At 42.4% G+C, this 19,198-nt stretch overlaps 3 protein-coding genes across 3 annotated transcripts; 1 reads left to right on the forward strand and 2 right to left on the reverse strand.

Moving 5' to 3' along the window:
* Positions 1–1,727: 1,727 nt before the first annotated feature.
* Positions 1,728–5,692, forward strand: LOC103978224 (sucrose synthase 7). Its single transcript, XM_009393939.3, has 15 exons — positions 1,728–1,888; positions 1,989–2,121; positions 2,194–2,348; positions 2,413–2,605; positions 2,686–2,804; positions 2,890–3,106; positions 3,214–3,309; positions 3,387–3,560; positions 3,634–3,750; positions 3,835–4,001; positions 4,090–4,314; positions 4,387–4,708; positions 4,795–5,036; positions 5,127–5,265; positions 5,363–5,692. Exons 1-15 carry the CDS (start codon positions 1,785–1,787, stop codon positions 5,504–5,506), a joined length of 2,547 nt encoding a protein of 848 aa, XP_009392214.2. The 5' UTR covers positions 1,728–1,784; the 3' UTR covers positions 5,507–5,692.
* A 14-nt stretch (positions 5,693–5,706) lies between these two features.
* On the reverse strand, positions 5,707–15,583 carry LOC103978223 (protein argonaute 1B). Its single transcript, XM_009393938.3, has 23 exons — positions 15,447–15,583; positions 13,129–13,847; positions 12,822–13,030; positions 12,575–12,724; positions 12,352–12,485; positions 11,630–11,739; positions 11,336–11,442; positions 11,051–11,189; positions 10,796–10,912; positions 9,197–9,304; positions 9,001–9,072; positions 8,281–8,403; positions 8,010–8,175; positions 7,780–7,901; positions 7,563–7,700; positions 7,327–7,469; positions 7,159–7,221; positions 7,018–7,081; positions 6,803–6,938; positions 6,588–6,661; positions 6,396–6,490; positions 6,280–6,311; positions 5,707–6,191 (listed from the first exon to the last, which is right to left on the reverse strand). The coding sequence occupies exons 2-23, from the start codon at positions 13,837–13,839 to the stop codon at positions 5,977–5,979; spliced, it is 3,228 nt and encodes a 1,075-aa protein (XP_009392213.2). The 5' UTR covers positions 13,840–13,847; positions 15,447–15,583; the 3' UTR covers positions 5,707–5,976.
* Positions 15,584–16,466: 883 nt separating this feature from the next.
* On the reverse strand, positions 16,467–19,094 carry LOC135633279 (probable phospholipase A2 homolog 1). The gene is made up of 4 exons (XM_065142579.1): positions 18,870–19,094; positions 18,744–18,783; positions 18,514–18,633; positions 16,467–16,922 (listed from the first exon to the last, which is right to left on the reverse strand). Exons 1-4 carry the CDS (start codon positions 18,978–18,980, stop codon positions 16,744–16,746), a joined length of 450 nt encoding a protein of 149 aa, XP_064998651.1. The 5' UTR covers positions 18,981–19,094; the 3' UTR covers positions 16,467–16,743.
* Positions 19,095–19,198: the final 104 nt, after the last annotated feature.

Here is a 19,198-nt window from a genome sequence, read left to right on the forward strand (position 1 = left end):
ATTATAATGGGAACAAATGAGCTCAAAACTCAATAGAAAGTCAGCTTATATATATAAAAAATAAAAGGTTTCGAATATGTATTGTTATTAGTTTAGAAATACAAATAATTAAATAGAAGTTTTCTATGTTAATTATAGTGTTTTTTTTTGACACATCCACAAAGACATCGTAAGCCTATTAGAAGGCATTATTATAACTAAGAATTAGACCCATTCATCGGTCTATAGGATATAGCAGTATCATTTTAAGGAATTACAACAAAAAGACACCTCTCATAAAAAACAATGGACTCTTTTCGTATGCACATTAAGAAGAGGAAAACGAAGACACAACATATGTAGAGTGTTAATGTTGGGCATATCCATTTGATTGCAAGGAGAATCCAATGTGGCGGAGGACGCGGAGCACATGCATTCCTGTGAACAATGTACTCCACACGGCCACATAGTGACAAGTAAGATTCATGGCCGTTTTACTACTTGCAGCAGCTGTTCCTCGGGGAAACAAAACGTTGCATCTCTGCTTTGATCTCTTTGTAGTCTCACCTTTTGAGTGAGTTAACAGACGCACAGGTTGTGCACAGGTCCAGGGAGTCCCCCAACTTGATCGTATGTTTCTGTCTGTATACCCTTCTTCACCGAGACGAAGAGCTATATATATATATATATATAGGGGACCCAAACAAAGCATTGGGCCTTAAACTCTCTTCTCCTATGTATCTGGGCGACATGGAGGGGAGGACACACACGAATCGTTTAAGATGTATGTTATTTGACTTGTCTTGTGGAATGCATTCACCTTCTCAAGCTCGATTCTTTTCGAGCTACTTCACAAAGGATGTTAGGTAACTGGAGCGGATGATACCGTAAGGAGGAAGCTTAGATTAACACCCAGCTTAGTGGATCTATTACTATTACTATTATTCTGTCTGTCTCAGAATGAATCCAAATCCAAAGGATAAAAAAGAAAATTCTTCCAATTATTGTGTTATGTTTCTTCTTGCCACTCTACCTTTAAATGATCGACCAATTAGCTAGCTACATGTCAGATCTTATAAGCATCTATAACAGACATTTAGATGTAAAAAAATATATATTTTTATTAATTTAGACTTGAGATCGTGTAGTTTTAAGACTATCAAATTAATGAGAAGGAAAATGTGTTGCGCTTTTAAGTAGTGATGAAACATTCATTCATTGCTTTTGCTAATAATTTGAATCATATTAAATCGATTTTTTTTTGTTTTTTTGGCATAGTTAGTTTATATATATATATATATATATATATATATATATATATATATGAATCATCAATATCGATATTATTTATTGTCTATCATCAAAATCGATATTATTAATAAGATAATTAATCATTAAAATACCCTTGTGATTAATGCCTATACCCGTCTGTGCAAAGCTCACAAGGTTGAAACAGCCGCAAAAGAGAGATTGCCTTTTTTCTCTCCTTGCCGCAAATCCAGCGATAGGAAGGCAGCACAAGCGGAATTGAAGACTTGGGATTGACGAAACCCCCAAAAAGAGTTTGCAAGCCAGGCCAAGGAATCTCTGCCTTGCTTGTCCCCTTCCCAGACGTATGTGAGGATTACTTCTCCAACAAAATGTGCTTTCTCCTCCTCATCTGCAACTCGTACCTCAAACGAAACCATTTGCTATAAATTGGCATCGAGGACGTGGACGAAGCCCAGAACACCGCCTCTCTCTCTCTCTCTCTCTCTCTCTCTCTCTCTCTAGGCTTCAACCACAGAACAAACGAAGCTTCCGAGATGGCCGCCGTTTCGCTCAGCTTCAAGAGATCCGACAGCATCGCCGAGGGCATGCCTGAAGCACTGAAGGAGAGCCGGTACCAGATGAAGAAGTGCTTCGCGAGGTATCGCCATGCAACACCTCACTAACCAAGTTTGGATTTTTCTGTAGCATTCATTCATGGTGTGTTGTTTGACTCTTCGATAACGTACGAGATACATTAGGTATGTCTCCAAGGGCAAGAGGGTCATGAAGAACCCGCAGCTGATGGAGGAGCTGGAGAAGTCCATCGATGACGAGGCGGAGAAGGCCAAGGTCATGGAAGGATTTCTCGGCTACATCATCTGTTCCACACAGGTAACAAGTCCTCATCTCGTTCTCGATTGCTGTAGACACATTACTGACCGAGGAATCATCATCGAACAACAGGAAGCCGTCGTTCTTCCGCCGTTCGTGGCGTTTGCAGTGAGGCCGCATCCCGGGATATGGGAGTATGTCAAGGTCCACTCCGTCGATCTTTCGGTCGATGGAATCACTCCTTGCGAGTACCTCAAGAACAAAGAAACTATCTACGATGAGAAATGGTATATGAACAGCTCAAAAATCTTTTACGTTTAGCATTGTTTGAACCCTCCATCATAATCGCAGGGCAACGGATGAGCATGCTCTGGAAGTGGACTTCGGAGCTCTTGAGCCGTCGACGCCTCTGCTCACCTTGCCGTCATCGATAGGCAAAGGCGCGCAGTTTATATCCAGATTCATATCAGCTAGGCTCAACGCCAGTTCCGAGAGCATGAAGCCATTGCTGGATTACCTTCTCGCCCTTAATCACGGAGGCCAAGTAAGAACATCAGGTTATAGTTTCTTGCACCAACATGTCGAAGATCTCTGGTTGCTGACATTTCTACCGTCTATTTGCAGAAACTAATGATCAACAACACGTTCGACACTGTGAACAAGCTTCAGACGGCGCTCCTTTTGGCGGAAGTGTTCGTCAGCGGGCTTCCGAAGAACACGCCATTCCAAAAGTTCGAACCCAGGTGGCGGACAAGGAAGAAAGACTTGAAGAAATTAATAAACAGGTGAAGCTTTAGATCAGTCTGATTCATGCGGCATTGTGTGCAGATTTGAGGAGTGGGGGCTGGAGAAAGGATGGGGTGACACTGCGGCAACTGTGAAGGAGACACTCAACTGTCTATCTGAGGTTCTCCAAGCACCCGATCCTGTCAATCTGGAGAAGTTCTTCGGCAGAGTTCCCTCCATCTTCAACATCGTGATCTTGTCCCCGCATGGCTACTTCGGACAAGCAGATGTTCTTGGCTTGCCCGACACCGGTGGGCAGGTATGTAAGGAACTCGATCTCTCTACCGATAACTAGAGATTCTCTGCCGGTGCTGTCTTTTGAGTTTTTCTTTGCATCATCATCATCATCATCATCATCATCATCAGATTGTCTACATTCTGGACCAAGTAAAAGCTTTCGAGGAGGAGCTGCTGCTGAGGATCAAGCAACAAGGACTGACTATAAAACCTCAGATTCTTGTGGTAAGTAGATCAAATACTAGCGAATGAGAAAGCCTTGAACGAAAGAAAGCAGAGTCAACAAGATGAGGTGAATCCAGGTGACCAGGCTGATACCAGAAGCCAAGGGGACGAAATGCAACCAAGAACTGGAGCCAATTCTCAACACCAAGCACTCCCACATCCTCCGGGTGCCATTCAAGACCGAGACCGGAGTTGTGCAACAGTGGGTCTCTCGGTTCGACGTCTACCCTTACCTCGAGAGATACGCTCAGGCATGTCGTTCTTGAACTCAAGTAAGACTCCTGATGGTGGACGTGACCTTAAATCTGGTTGTGGGATTCTCAGGATGCTGCTGCCAAAGTAGTCGACATCTTGCAAGGGAAACCGGACCTCATCATCGGAAATTACACCGATGGAAACTTGGTGGCGTCTCTCATGGCAACCAAGCTCGGAGTGACTCAGGTGTGGCGAACAGATGATAGATACTCTTGAAGCCCATTCCGCATTTCACACCCAATGGATGCCTAAGATAACCATGACGAACAGGGAACGATCGCGCATGCTCTCGAGAAGACCAAGTACGAGGACTCGGATGTGAAGTGGAAAGAACTGGAACCCAAGTACCATTTCTCGTGCCAATTCACGGCCGACATGATCGCGATGAACACCACTGATTTCATCATCACCAGTACGTACCAGGAAATTGCAGGAAGGTAACCACCGGTTTCGGAAGCTGTTCTTGATTGGTTTGAGATGCTTCATGGCTGTTCTTGGGTGAAGACGAGTCTTCTGGCGGTGCAGCAAGGATCGGCCGGGGCAGTACGAGAGCCACCACGCCTTCACGCTTCCAGGGCTGTGCCGGTTCGTCTCCGGCATCGATGTCTTCCATCCCAAGTTCAACATAGCTTCCCCTGGAGCCGACCAATCCGTCTACTTCCCCTACACCCAGAAGCAGAAGCGCCTCACTTCGCTTCATCCTGCCATCGAGGAGCTGCTGTACAGTAAAACGGACAACGAGGAGCACACGTAGGCCTTCCCCCCGATAGAATTCGTGAGTGACATGATCATCTCAGCAGCACTAACATTTGTTCCAAGCAGAGGATACCTTGAAGATAGGAAGAAGCCCATCATCTTCTCCATGGCGAGGCTCGACACCGTGAAGAACATCACCGGGCTGGTCGAGTGGTACGGGAAGAACAAGAAGCTGAGAGGGCTCGTGAACCTGGTCGTGGTCGCGGGCTTCCTCGACCCTTCAAAATCGAAGGACAGGGAGGAGATCAGCGAGATCAAGAAGATGCGTTCCCTGATCGAGAAGTACCAGTTGAACGGGCAGATGCGATGGATAGCAGCGCAGACCGATCGGGTCCGCAACGGCGAGCTGTACCGCTGCATCGCAGACACCAAGGGAGCTTTCGTGCAGGTCTCATCGATCGTTGTAACGTCTCCCGTCATGGTGTTCCGCAATCACGATTAAATGGTAAGATGTGTTACGTTCTCCTGATGCAGCCTGCTCTGTACGAAGCGTTCGGGTTGACGGTGATAGAGGCGATGAACTGCGGCTTGCCCACCTTCGCGACGAACCAAGGAGGTCCGGCGGAGATCATCGTGGACGGCGTGTCGGGCTTCCATATCGACCCCACCGACGGGGAGGAAGCCAGCGGCAAAATGGCGGACTTCTTCGAGAGGTGCAAGGACGCGAGCTACTGGAACAAGATCTCCACGGCCGGCCTCCAGCGCATATACGAATGGTACTGCACTGAATCCGCTGGTGTACGTAGGTAAGTGTAGTATAACCACGTAAAAGAGATCTAAGAGGAAAGAGGAATTGTGACCTACAGCTACACCTGGAAGATCTACGCGACCAAGGTGTTGAACATGGGGTCGATCTATGGCTTATGGAGGCAGCTAAACAAGGAGGAGCAGCTGGCGAAGGAGAAGTACCTGCAGCTTTTCTACAATCTGCAGTTCAGAAACTTGGTGAGTTAACGAGTGGACGAAGTGATTACATGAGCTGCATCACAAAGAGATCTTTCGACTTAGTTAAAGTTTCTTGCCTATTTGTCTTCGTTCCCAGGCCAAAACTGTCCCGATAGCCACAGATCAAGCTCAGCAGGAGGCAAAGCCGAAACCAGTGGCAATACCTGCATCACAACCATCCCAAAATCCTATCCGCAAACTATTAGCCATTTGTACAAGAAAACACAAGGGAGGCCAGTAGCTATGAATCACCAGGAAATAATACTCCCTCCTCTCACGAAAGCTGCATTCTACTAGAGCAACCAGAGGAGCAGATACTACAGGAGTGTACCAACCAAGCAATGGAATTGGGTCGGTTAATCATGGTGACAGATCTTATTGTGCACATTCATCAATTTGTTTTCTTTTTCCCTTTTTCTCGTTCGTATTTGTAATGAAAAATTTGTAAATGTCTCAGTGCTATAAATATATATGTAAGATGCAATAACATAAAATGTCAATACAAGACGATTCATACGACTAGAATATCCCATGCAACATATCAGAGTCTACAAATACGTACGTTCTCCCAAAGAAAATACTATCAAGTGTGCATACCGAAGGCCAAAATGAGTGCATGCGTGGCATTTTGAAGTCAAACAAGATAGTAGTACGGACGTAAAGGTGGAGTCAAGTTGCAAACACAAGGCAGCCACCAAGGGATTTGTCAGCTCAGCAGTAGAACATGACCCTCTTCACATTCTCCTTCAGTGCTGGAAGAGGTTTAACGGCAGCACTACCTGGAATTCTAGTACTACGCGGTCCACCGGGCGGAGCCCCGCGTCCTGCAGCTGCTCCACTTGCCATGGAACCACTATCTGATGTCTCCGGTTCCATGTAGAACCGGGCACGGAAGGCGGCAAGATGGGCATAATATGCAGGTGGTACTGTTGGACAATCATAGGACAAGTCAGCCATGGGAATTTGCACGACAAAAAAGGAGAAAAAAAAGAAGAAGAAAAAAGGAAGACATACCGATTGAAACAGAGCGCGTGCACCTTGCATAACTGCAAAGAAATCAATGTTAAGTTTCAAATAGATGAACCAGAAATAAGCACAGAAAGGGATGATTAAAAGCGTAGGATCTTTACGTGTAACAAAGATTGTTTGTCAGGGTTTGCAATGCATCAGCTGTGAATTTGTTCTCATCCCATAAGACATGGTAATGTGCAGGACGGCTTGTGCCCTTCATGTTCAATACAACTTGGTCAAATTTTATTGCCAACCAGATCCTCAATTAACAAATAAATAAATAAAAGCATGTAGTGATGAGATAATATTACTTGGATGCCGGCATGGCTGCACAGGTAAAAGTCAAATTCTGTAGGATGACAGATCTTGGAATCAACAACAGTCCCTAAAATTTCCAAAGGCAAAAAAACACCACAATAAGATCAAATTTCCATATTTACTAAGGTTCTAAAGTAAGAAACATCGTTGCAACAGCTAAGAGGCAGACAACTAAAGTAGGCAGCATCAAGTGGTCAAACAAACTTACCTGGTAATATGTTTCCACTCCTATCAACTGATCGGTCATCATTATGATTATTTGCGAACAGCCTAGTATGATGACGTTTTTGGACAACCACAAAAGTCACCGGAGGTTGATAATTTGATTCTAGAGAGGCACACGCCTGAAACAAAAATGAAGAAAGACGTTGGATAGTGATAACATTGGAATAACAAATGCACATTGGTGACAAGATATCCTACTTTTCTGATTGCATCAAGTTCATAAAGTAAAACTTGATAGAATTGCCCCTCGCTTACTCCATCCCTGAAGAGAGAAGACCAAAAGCGAATCTACATCATAGGAACAGATATTAAAATGCAAAAATTATCTTAATTGCATACCTGTAGAAAATAATTCGTTGGGGCTTTTGTCCAGTAGCTCTTTTAAAGGAAATAAGAAGCTCTCTGCACATCCCATATGTAACAGATGATTCCTTAACATGAAAACACAGGAAAAACACTACCAACTAATTCTCTATAGATAACTGGCTATAGATTAATGAGTTATACTTGATCATGCCACCGGTCACAGTTCCACGCTGAGGATCTTGCCAGACTTTAAACAGATCTTGAATCAATTCTTGACGATGGGCCTGTGCACAAACTAATCCTGCATATTTTGTCACCTCAGGCCAATCTTGAGAAGCAACAACCTGAAAAGCAAATAGAAACAAAGTAAGCAATACTATCCAAATAAAAGATACATGGAAAAAGAAGAAAAAATATGTTAAGGAAGGCTATCTTACAGCAGCGATGGAAGGGCTAGAGTCCTCTCCAGGATGAGGATGTGTGACATCAGCACCAAATATAATAGTAGGTTGGTCACTAACAAGTGGTATGCGCCTTGACAGGGCATCCATAAGAACTGTGTTCCTTCCTCCAACCTATCCATGAAAACATCTTTCAGAGCACGGAGATAAAAAACAAAAAAAGGGAACAGATAACACACATCCAGACACCCACCTTTACATTTATTTTAAGTGCAACATTGGCGAGATACTGCTTGGACATCCTGAAAACATGCTTAGTCAAACAACATTGTGAAACTAAACCAAGATCCGTCTCACATATCCGCTTCAAATCACCTGTCATTATGTGAATTAGCAGCAGAGATCGAATTAAAATTTATGGTGATGAAAAAAAAAGAAGTTAATTAAGTTATACTGAACAAGATCACATGCATGTTATCATACCATAAAGAGAACCATTATTATCGGGCAATATGACAATAAGCAAATCAAGTTCTTTGCCCTGGGGCTGGAGTATGCTCATTGCATCATGATAGCGTGCTTTCAAAGCTCTTTCCACTTGGTCAGGCCTAGCACTTAATGGAGGAAGTACAGGCTCCCGAGCAAACTCCTGTTAAAATTTTAAGTAACATTATTGACCAAGGTTCTTATATTATACATCATTTATCAAATTAAAATAGGATATGTTCAGACAAGAATAAGATCAAGAACATACCATTCCAGATATCTGGCACATCTGAGCAAGCTCATGACAGAACCCACGAGCAACACTTTCTTGAACATTCCGTGCAAAATTGATACATGTCCAGTTGTTCACCCTCCCACCATTCACCATTTTCTACAATTTGCCGAACAAACAGATTAGTATCACAGGTAAATATATAGGAGAGAAGGCCTGTTCATGTTTCTGCACGAAGAACATAAAGCTTCAACGGCACCCATTGCAACAAATTAATAATGCACAAGCCAAAAAGGTATTAGATGACTATATTTGTGAACAAGCACAAGACTAATGCCCACAACAAAGAAGAAAAAATCTCAAAGAACCCTGATAGTTTCCATTCTATGCTTTGACCTTGAAAGAAGAAAAATAATAATATAAGTTTGTCGCAGCAAAACTAAATCGACTTGAACGAAGTCTTAGAGAGCATTGTCCTGCTGGACTGTCAAGGACCAAATCCTGAATCTCCGTCAGAACTATAAATATTTGGTAAATACTATGATCAGTTGCTATACAAAAGGTAGCTATAAAATCCTGTCTTTAGGTTGCTACATGCACACACATATAAGATGAGAAGAAAGCTCATTGACAATGTTAGATACATATTTCAATATCATCAATGAATGCAAGCATATAACACAAGCAGAATCAACATGTATGAGCTTCTCGCTTAATAACCTAGTAAGCTTAAAACAGAGCAGCTTAATGCAATACCTTATTCATCATATTCCACTGGCCAACCCTAGGCAAGCAATCCTTCTCTCTACCAGTGTCATGGTACTTAAGCTGCACAACCAACAAAATCTAATAAAAATCCATTGAAATTTAGCATGATGTGAAAATAGCAAGCTGCAGGAGTTCATTAAAACAGAAAAGACACTAATTACATCAAATTAGTTGTGTTAATTACCCACGGGGCAGGCAGAACACGAGCCTCAACTGATGCAAGTTTCTCGCTGATCTTGATGCCAAATTCTTGGGCATAAGGATCTTCATGGTAAGCATTGTGATGAACTGTCTGTAAAAATGACATGGACATAGTTACAGATACAGAAACGAGAGAGATAAAATTTATTTCTACGCTGAATCTAGATACAGGAAATATCCATGAATGTTCTGAATAATTGCAGTTTCATTCTATAACTATATAGTTCTCCAAACAAAATCATCATTAAGGTAGAACTCCATGGTGAATGATGATCAAGTACAGCTTTATGGGTGACAATCTCGAGTCTTGATCAAAACCCAGTGTTAAACATAACCCAACATATCCTGTTGAAACCAAAGCTTCAGATATCAGATTTGTGCCAAAAATTTGACTAAAAGCAGGCCCAAACAAGCTCAGGTCAAAGATGTCACCATAAGAAACATTTGGTTCAGTAACTGAAATCCAAGGGAAAGGAAAAAAAAAGTGATTGACGGTTTATATTTTGGTTGGGTAGTATTTTACTATAATTATCTTGTGTGACCATCGGATCATCGAACACCTTTGAGATTAGAAAATATATATATAAATAATTGTTAAACCTACAGTATTTAGTGTTGAACAATTAAGAAATGTATTGTTGAGATGAGGATGCTGAGGTGGATGTATGAAGTTATTAGGAAAGGTAGAAATTTTTTTTTTGATAAAAGATAAAACAAGGTATAATCATTTAAGATGATATGGACAGTGTGGTTAAAAGAAATTGCTTAGGCGATCTACATAATAGTTAAAGGAAGTGAAATGATTACTGTTATTTATATAAAGATTCTAATAAAATCTATAAATAAATATTTAATTATTCTTAACTTATATATGACTCTTTAGAGATCTTAACAGTAACAAAAGACCCATATATAGCCGAACCTTACAGTTTTGTTGTTATTATTGCTATTGTTGTTTTAATATTCTGGTATATACATAGGAATGGTAAACTAAAAAAGCAAGTAATAGTTGTTAAAAATTAGAAGTGGGAGAAAATGATAATAACATAACCTTACCCCACTCATAGGACTACTTTCTCTTCCCTTGGCTGCTTGTGGAGGTATGCAACAGGGTTTCACTATTTCCTCTTATACTCAGTGAGGGTGAGAATATCAATAGCATTCACCTATAACTAAACAATCTGCAGCCCACCTTTACCCATCAGCCTGCTCAACCCAGGTCCTACAAGTTAGATGCAAGTGTTTGTTGACCAGTTGAAATATCACGTCATATGTATCCTCACTTTTATTATCCTACCATCCCAATCCAAATGTAACCCTACCAAATGTGGTCAGCCCAGCCCAGTCATGACCCTAATGATTTACCACACTGTACCAAACTTGGATTCAAAGCTAAACTAAAAACACGGTAGGTCAATAGTTCTAAAGGAGGAAAGACAACAACTAGAGAACAGGCATCAAAGAACAAGTAACATCAAGAGCCAAATTAATTTTTGCATCTTGAGTAATAATAAAAAAGATTGCAAGTGACCTAACTCATGAGCAGATAAGCTAATCATTGACGTTAAAATAAATACATAACCTCTATAATGTCGAGCTCTCGATCCTGAGGTCGCTGGCATGTCACCTTTAAAAGAGCTGTGATTTGTCTCTCATTCAACCTCTTAGAATATCTCTGTCCCTCTACAATCTTACAGACCTACAAAATTAAAATGAGAGACAACATGCATTTTCTAATCAGAAATTTTTTTGAGCTTTATAAGCACAATAATAAAGTCATAAATATGAGAAGTATACCATAGAATACAAAGGGCATACTGTGACAACAACTGCTCACCTCCATGGGTAGGTAATTTGGTCTCTGTTGATTTCCGACTTGCAAGCAAGGCCAATTTGTGTGTTGGATTGTAAAACCATAAGTCTCTTGAAAATATTGGACAACAGACTTCATTGTTCCTCTTTCATCAACTGGGAAACTGTCATTCACAAATTCAGAACAAAATAAAAATGTATAAGAATCATTCTGATAGAGGATGACATTTCCATTAAAATTTCCTATGTCCTTTAAATAATGAAGAGGTTAAAATGAACTACATCAGTAAACAACAAAGTATTCTCTCACGTTAGCTCCCTAGTTGCCTGCGATGTTAAACCAGATATGCGATATTTTCTGCGCATATTCCCACGATGAGTGACCTCAACCTTCACACCTCTTAAAGCCTTCTTAATCTGGAGTAGCACACATATGATAAACAGTGATATAACAAAACAAAACAGACAAACTGATGAAAGTACCACTTCACAAGAAGCAGAGTTTCAACAGAATTACTAAGATGTTCACAAATTCAAAAAAAACGTTCTTCATTTATATATATAGAGGCAAGACGACAAATTAAAAAAGCTATTGAAACCAAACCTTCACACGATCAGCATCAGAAAGTGGTCTTGATTGGACATCCCTATTCAGAAGCTGGGTGACAAAGTCAATAACAGGTAGTGGCTCAATGAAAGCTGTGGAGGACATATCTGCACCATAATGTAAATTAAGATATCATACTGCCTAACAAGAAATACAGCAACTACAAAGCCCCATCTGCATATCAAAAAAAAATCTGATGTTTACATATTTGTCCTCAGATATCAAGAAATTATATACCTGACAATGTCAGAAAGAACAGTGGAATGCAGAAATAAAACAAAGTCTTCGGGATTGGGATTGGGATCAAAATTATTCATAAAACTTCAATCGGGGTTGACCAAGCTAGTCTGAATTGGACTAAGATTCGGTCCATCAAGAAGCAGCCAACCCAAGTGGAACTTGGTAGGAACCAGCTAGAAGCACATTCCCACCCTTCTGGAGCATGTTTGATCGGATTAAAACCCAATTGAAAATAAATCCCATCACAACCAGCCAATAAATGACCAAATTTACTGGAATTGTAGGAACCAAACAGGAACAAGCCAATTATGACTCTAGCTGAGTCTTAATGATCCTCCACACATGAAACTGCAAATTACTTCTAGTTACATGATCTATGATTTAAATAATGTCTACATTTTTCCAACATGGTTCACCTACCTTCTCCACTAAAAGAAGTTCAAAAAATTAAATGGAAATTGAGAATCGGATGCTTGTACCAATATTTAAAGAGAGGCCCATCTGTGTTGGGCGAATGCTCTGATAAAAACCTCGCCAACTTTCCAATCCCTCACCAAGTTGCTGCCTTCTCCCTAAATCAGGTGAATAAAAGGACCGACCAACAGGCAAGTATCTGCAGACCATCAAGAAATAATCATATTAAATCTTTAACAATAAATGTGAATCAAACAGGTATCACGGTATTAAAACATTAATTCTTACCTGGCAGTAGGTAGCTCACGAAGCACAATATCCAGAACTTGCAATGCTTCTTGAGGAGCATCAGCCTGCCTCCCAGCCAAAAACATCTCAAGATGGTGAAGATCGACTCGGGCAGCCAACTTGATAACAATCCGAAATGTCCTCTGCCGTCTGCAAACCATAAACATATTTTTCATGAACCATTTTATGACCAAAAAAAAAATCAAAATAATAGTAAAGAGGCATATCAATTGGTCAAGTAAAAGACCTTTCCATGCCTGAACCATCATCCTCATCAACTAAAGTTATCTGAAACTCTCTAGAGGTGAATGGCAACGGCCCAGCTGTATAGAGACTCTTCCGGCCATCATAGGCTGGTAGCCGCCCTCCTAGACAAGATTCTCTATGATGTTTCACTAGTTGTTCCATCACAGCACGATTGACAACACGCGATGTAACTTCAGGTGTAATTGAAACCTTATTAATTATGTAACAACTGCAAGTTAATATCATGCCACAAGAAAGAGAAACCTGTATCTCATAGCAGTATTCAAGGGGGAACAAGGAAAACTCACATCATACTGGTGAAGGTCTTTGTCAGGAAGTTCAGCAAAAAAATGGTTAGCCTTCACTACACATTTGACACCAAAGGTACCTTTTCCAGGCCGAACTGGAAATCTCACAGACTTGCTCGAAGATGCTGGTAGAACCACAGGCTGGATTGCTTGACTGGATGAAGCTACACCTTGAACAGAGAGATGTTGAAATTGTTCTGCAACCTCAGTAGTGGATATTTCCACCAGCCGTGATGAACTTGCCTGTGATGGGACTGTTTGAGTGGCTTGATAAGGAGCTTGCGTTGCTTGGTGCAGCTCGGGAGCCGGTGGCCTAGATGGACCTGCAGCTGAAGGACCAACCCCACGTCCGGCAGCCATACCACGTCCACCCCGGCGTCCACCATACTGTTGCTGAGGCGGCATTCCACCTCTGGGCTGAGGCCCACCCCGACCCTGGTACTGAGATGAAGCACCTAATTGCTGTACATCACGAGGTTGTGGTCGGCCGCCTCGCCCCTGATAGTATCCCCCACCACCACGACCACCTTGCTGGGGCTGTTGAGGACTGGGTGGAGCCCAACCCCTCCCTGCACCACCTCCCTGCTGCTGTGCAGCACGACCCCTCTCTGATGGCCGCTGGGGCCCTGCTCGCCCAGTGGCGCTGCTTGTCCCATAAGATTCTGAGCTCTCCCCTGTACCAGAAGTTTCAGTTCTGCGTTTCCTCACCATGCTGTCAACTGCATAAGAATGCCAGCTCTAAACTTTGGGAAAAACAATGTTGATTCAAAAGATCAAACACAATAGTAGCAAAACATTTGTAACTAGAAGGCCCAATCTTATCGAGACAACCACCCTTTGCAGTAATCCAGGACTGTTACTACATGAAAGCTCAAGAATGAACAGAATGTCTACCCTAAATGCCTTCCAAAACCAGAAACCTGGAGGAAACTATTTATAATAGAGGAAACACCAACATGGCAGAGAAATGAAATGCAAAAAAAGTTTCGGTAGCCTTAAGAACCAACGGATATAATAAGTGGAAGCAATAAAGCACCATATGGGGGACTGAATAAACAAGATGGAGTGAAAGCAGAATCACAGAACAAACCTAGGAAGAGACAGATTTCACAGGGAACAGCAGCAGATTTTCAAGGGGTACTGAATCTAATTTGAACACGCTTCATTCATTGAACATAACCGGTTCATTGAACCACCAGTAAAGTGCAGGGAAGGGTGTCCTTTAGTCTGGATAATACATGAAAGCTCGTTGCATGCACGATTAAAGAGAATAACAAGGTTCAAATCAATAGCTGACGAAATTTGGAAACTCAGACGGCAGACTACATGAAATTACAAAACTTGAGGATATGATAACGGTGCCACTAGGGTCACGTAAAAAAAAAGATTCTGTCCTCTACAACCCAAAATCTTTATAGCTCCAAAGTGCTTTATGCTTGTATAGAGAGCAATAATAAGTTAATTTAAAACAGAAATGATGCGTCAAGGTTCTAAATCATCATTAATTAACCATTAACAGTGGATGTCATCTAAACTAGTTGAGCTGTCAAATATTCTCATGCATGTGCAAGACGCTCAAGGCAATTAAAGAAAACGAGGGTAAGAAGTTGGACAACTAACAGTTGAAACAGATGCCGCATCACAGAACAAGAAAATTATTGAAAGCAAGGCATCATCCATTTGGCCAAAACAAATATTGTGGTTATTCATTTAAAGAACAGTAAATAAAAAACACTAAGCAACAGAAATAAATCTCAAAAGGAAACGAAAAATCGTAAAAACTGGAACAAAAAATGAGACATCGCCGCGCAAAAGCTTGCACAGACTATACCTAAATAGATATGCAAAGACCTTCGTAAACAACGGTATCAACGAAGTAAGGTTCGAAGATCTGCGTCCATCAATGGCCCAATCGCAGATCCAGAGTCTGGAGAGTCTAAATCGCATCACGTCCGTACACAAAAAGCACTCTTCCACGCTCTCTAACACTAGTCAACCGCATCAAGGAGCACAACGACAGCAACTATATCACAGCACATTTGTCCCTAGAAAACCCCGTTATTACTCGCATCCTGGAACGAATACGACAAAAGCCGAACCCTAACACTGAAGCAAGAGCTCTAAACCACGAACAAAATCGAAAGCAGCTGAAGGAAAACAAGCTGGATGCCGACGCATTTCTTAGCGGTAATCTCCACTTGACTAAAGCACACCGTGCAGAGAGACTGGGGGCAAAAGAAGCAGAAAGAGACAGAATCGAGCCGATCTTTGCATGGATCGAAGAGGATCACCGAGGAGAAACGAGGAAACCGCTTTACCGTGATCGGAAAACCAGGAGACGTCGGGGGAAAGCCGGTGGTCGCCCTCCGGGAGCCGCCTCGGAGAGCGTCCTTCACTACACTTTCTAAAATGGAGAGAGAGAAAGCCCCCACCCGTGAATACAGCCAACTCCCCGAAGGCGTCTGGGATTTAAAAGCGGAGCGTTAGGGCGTAGCGGTAGACGACAAGGCCCGGCCCAACTCGGCCGATGCCGCAACGGCCCATGCAAGGACGTCGACGTGGCAACGAAAGGTCGAAGACAGGCTGGCCCACCACGTGATTCCCGCCACATCCGCGGCGTATGATTGGCCGCGCCGTACCGGGGGGAGGGCGGGGAGGACGCCCCGATCCGCTGCGCAGCCGAGCGCAGGGACCCCCGACGTGGCGGCCTTGTCGATGGACGCGTACTGTCGGGAGAGGTGGGCCGATGCGTGTCGATCGCGGAGCGCGTCGGCTTCTGGACCGCCCGATGCGTGGTGTCGACCGAGGACGGCTGCGATGGCGGGGTGGCTCGATGAGTGGGCCCGTCGCCGCGTGGCTCAATAGCAGGGGCGTCACCTGAGGGCACCGCGGTCAGAGGACCGAGTCGACCCAAAATTGCAAATCATGATGTCATAAATATGGAATGTGCGTGGATTAATTGGGTAAACGTCATGGGGAAGGGCACTAAGCGCGGGGGCCGAAAAGGCAAGGAAAGCTGAGTTGGTGGAGCACCATGAGCCAATCTCGTTAGCGACGACGGGTTAGGCTTATCCGCTTTCTCCCTCGCTCCCCCTTCCCCCCTCCCCCTTGTTGATAAGATTCCCAAACATGGTGTGTCCCAACCAATGGCTCCACCTCTGTTGGACTCGGCTCCCCACGATGTTTCTTTTGATGGCGGCGGGGCCCGCCCGGGTCACGCATGTCTGGCCTTGGGGAAATATGTTCTCCCACTAACAATTGATCATCTGCTGTTATATATTAGAGGAGTCAATCAAATCATAACTGAATACCAACTTAGCTATAAGATTATGAGACTATGAAATGAACTTGGAACATAAACTGTACCGATTGACTATGTCAGTATACAGCTTCTTTTACAACAAATGTGTGTTGCAAATGCACATCGTTGGTTACTATATAACATGTAAAGTTCCTTTAACAATCTCTGAAGAATAAAACAAGAGGAAAAAAGGCAAACCGTGTTTGGCTTACTGTGTCTGTGCCAATGGATTGAATCAAACAAAGAATGGTTTGAAATGTTGAGACCCATGTATCTTTAGTGATGGATTTTTAAGGAAGAATCTTTGGTTGAAATCACAATTCTGCCTTCTGAATGCCCAGTTGGCTGAACAAAATGGCCATATCCATTCCCTGCATCATAGTCGGCATTGCTGTTTCATAGGGGCATTCTTTAGAGAACCCAACCTTTCTGGACTTCTTCACCTTCTTGATGCAGGTCTTGAACTTCTCATGGCATTGAACGCTCATCATACCTGAAAAGTATTTCAAACAATGGGAATCATTATCAGGAAGCTTACAGATGATTTCTGTGACACATGTAAATGTCATTTATCCCTCATTTGGAAGAAGAAGATATAATCTTTTGCTTGTATAACTCAACTTAAATGTTCTTCCTGGATGGATGCACATCTAGAAAAGATCACAAAAACTTTAAGTGCAAAATCTCAAGAAACTCGACGATCAAAAGCTTAAAATTTCGTTCTCTACTTTAGTTCAAGTTTTAGAAATCAGTGGAGGCTCAGTAAAACATCCAATATGGTCAATGGGTTTCACACGATTGCATCGAAGCAACCTCACTCTTTATATGCTTGTCTCATGGTTATTTAATCCTCGCTCATTGAACCTTTCGGAAGACCTGTCTTCAACCAAGTACCTGAATTTAGGGAAAGAACCTAGAAACATGAAATTGTTAATGTCTATCTTAGACAGTTCAGATGTGGGGTTTCTAAATCATTCCTGATATTGCTATAAGGTTCCCTACCAAGAAAATATTGCCACAAGGTTCCTCAAATATGAAAATTTTGAATGCAAATTCCTGAGTAATTATCTAGGCTAACTTGAGTATTGTTACTCGGTCTGGGCTCCGATAGACCATATCTTGCAGCTAGACAACTTAATAGGCACCCACGTCATCTAAGAAATATCAAATTACTTATTACTGATAAATGCACTGTGCAGTGCATTATATGCATCAGTTTTGCATAATGGAACTATCACCAATTGGAAATTTATGGTTTCTATAGTTTAGCAATGGTCTTTATAATAAACATGTATAAATTTGTTCTCATATGCTACTAATAGATCTAATGAAAGCAGCAGAAACAAAAAAAATAACCTTGGTACACCTCAGATATTATCATGAAGAGGGTACATGCTATATTATGTCCTCCAAATATACCCTTTTCACATTAAACAGAAAACTCATGTGACACATGAACCCAACATACATTTCTGCACATTGTAACATAGACAAGGCTATCTATTCTGTGGTGGTCACTAACAAACAACATCAACATTATATCTTTCATTCATCAACCTCATGAATCAACAAATAACTGCTTTCCATGGCCTAAACTAGATGAATTCAAGCAGAATGCTGGGCAAGTTAACTTCTCCCACAATATGTCAGCTATAACTTCAACTGTCATCTATCTTTCATTCATCAGCCTCATGAATCAACAAATAACTGCTTACGATGGCCTAAACTAGATTAATTCAAGCAGAATGGTGGACAAACTTGCCAACTTCTCCCACAGTATGTCAGAGATGGTTTCAATTGTCATCTAAATAGACTGCACTGTAAAGGGCAAAAAAGATGCTTGATGGCCTACTATAATCCTTGTGATATCAAAAACATGCAAAGCAGGGTACAAACCAAAGGTTCAAGTATAATATTCTGAGAACCTTTTGCGAACCTGTGATCTCATCCACAATTGAATCCACGAATGCAACAGGAAATCACTATGTACGTCCTGATTCGCTTCCATCGTACAGAGAAATAAAGAAAGAAATCTCATGCGTGATCTGTTAGATTACATCGAACTGCCAACAAGAATTACCAACCTTTTTTCTCAACGCATTCATCATGGACTTTGCAACAAGCGTCGAGCTCATCACAGGGCTTCTCTCCAGGACAACCCGTCCAACCCACACCGCAGAACTTCCCATATCGGATCCCAATGGCTGATCAATTTGCAAAAAACAAAAAACATCGGATTAGTACGCAAATACCTCAAAGACCAATTTTAAACCACCGGGACCAGAAACCCAATCCCAGAACAAAACCGACTTACAATTGCAGTTCTCCGCGACACATCTATTACTGCAATTGACCTGCGAATAAGTCGAAGGCTGAGAAGTGGAACCAAATGGAAAAAACTAGGGTTCCGAAGTTAGGGAACTGATACGAAGATCAAAACCTCGGCACGGGAATGAGTGGTGGCACCAGCGCGGGCGGAGGCGGAGGCAGAGAGGAGGAGGAGGAGGAGGCAGGCGGTGAACACGCGCGGGCGCTCCCGTTGACCTTGCATTCTCCGGCCTCTATACCGCGAGGGAGGAACGGGTGGGTGCCGGTTCTTTTACCCAAGGTGATGGAAGCTGGTCCGAATGCCGAGGGTGAGCGTACCAGGCATGGGTTGGGAGGGAAGTATCGGATCGGATCCTTTAATCGAATTCCGAATCCGATAGTATTATTAAGTACTACCAGTTGAGGAGGATCCGTCCCAATACTTGGGATCGAATTCAAACT

Source organism: Musa acuminata, chromosome BXJ3-3, assembly GCF_036884655.1.
Source record: "Musa acuminata AAA Group cultivar baxijiao chromosome BXJ3-3, Cavendish_Baxijiao_AAA, whole genome shotgun sequence".
Taxonomy (NCBI): Eukaryota; Viridiplantae; Streptophyta; class Magnoliopsida; order Zingiberales; family Musaceae; genus Musa; species Musa acuminata.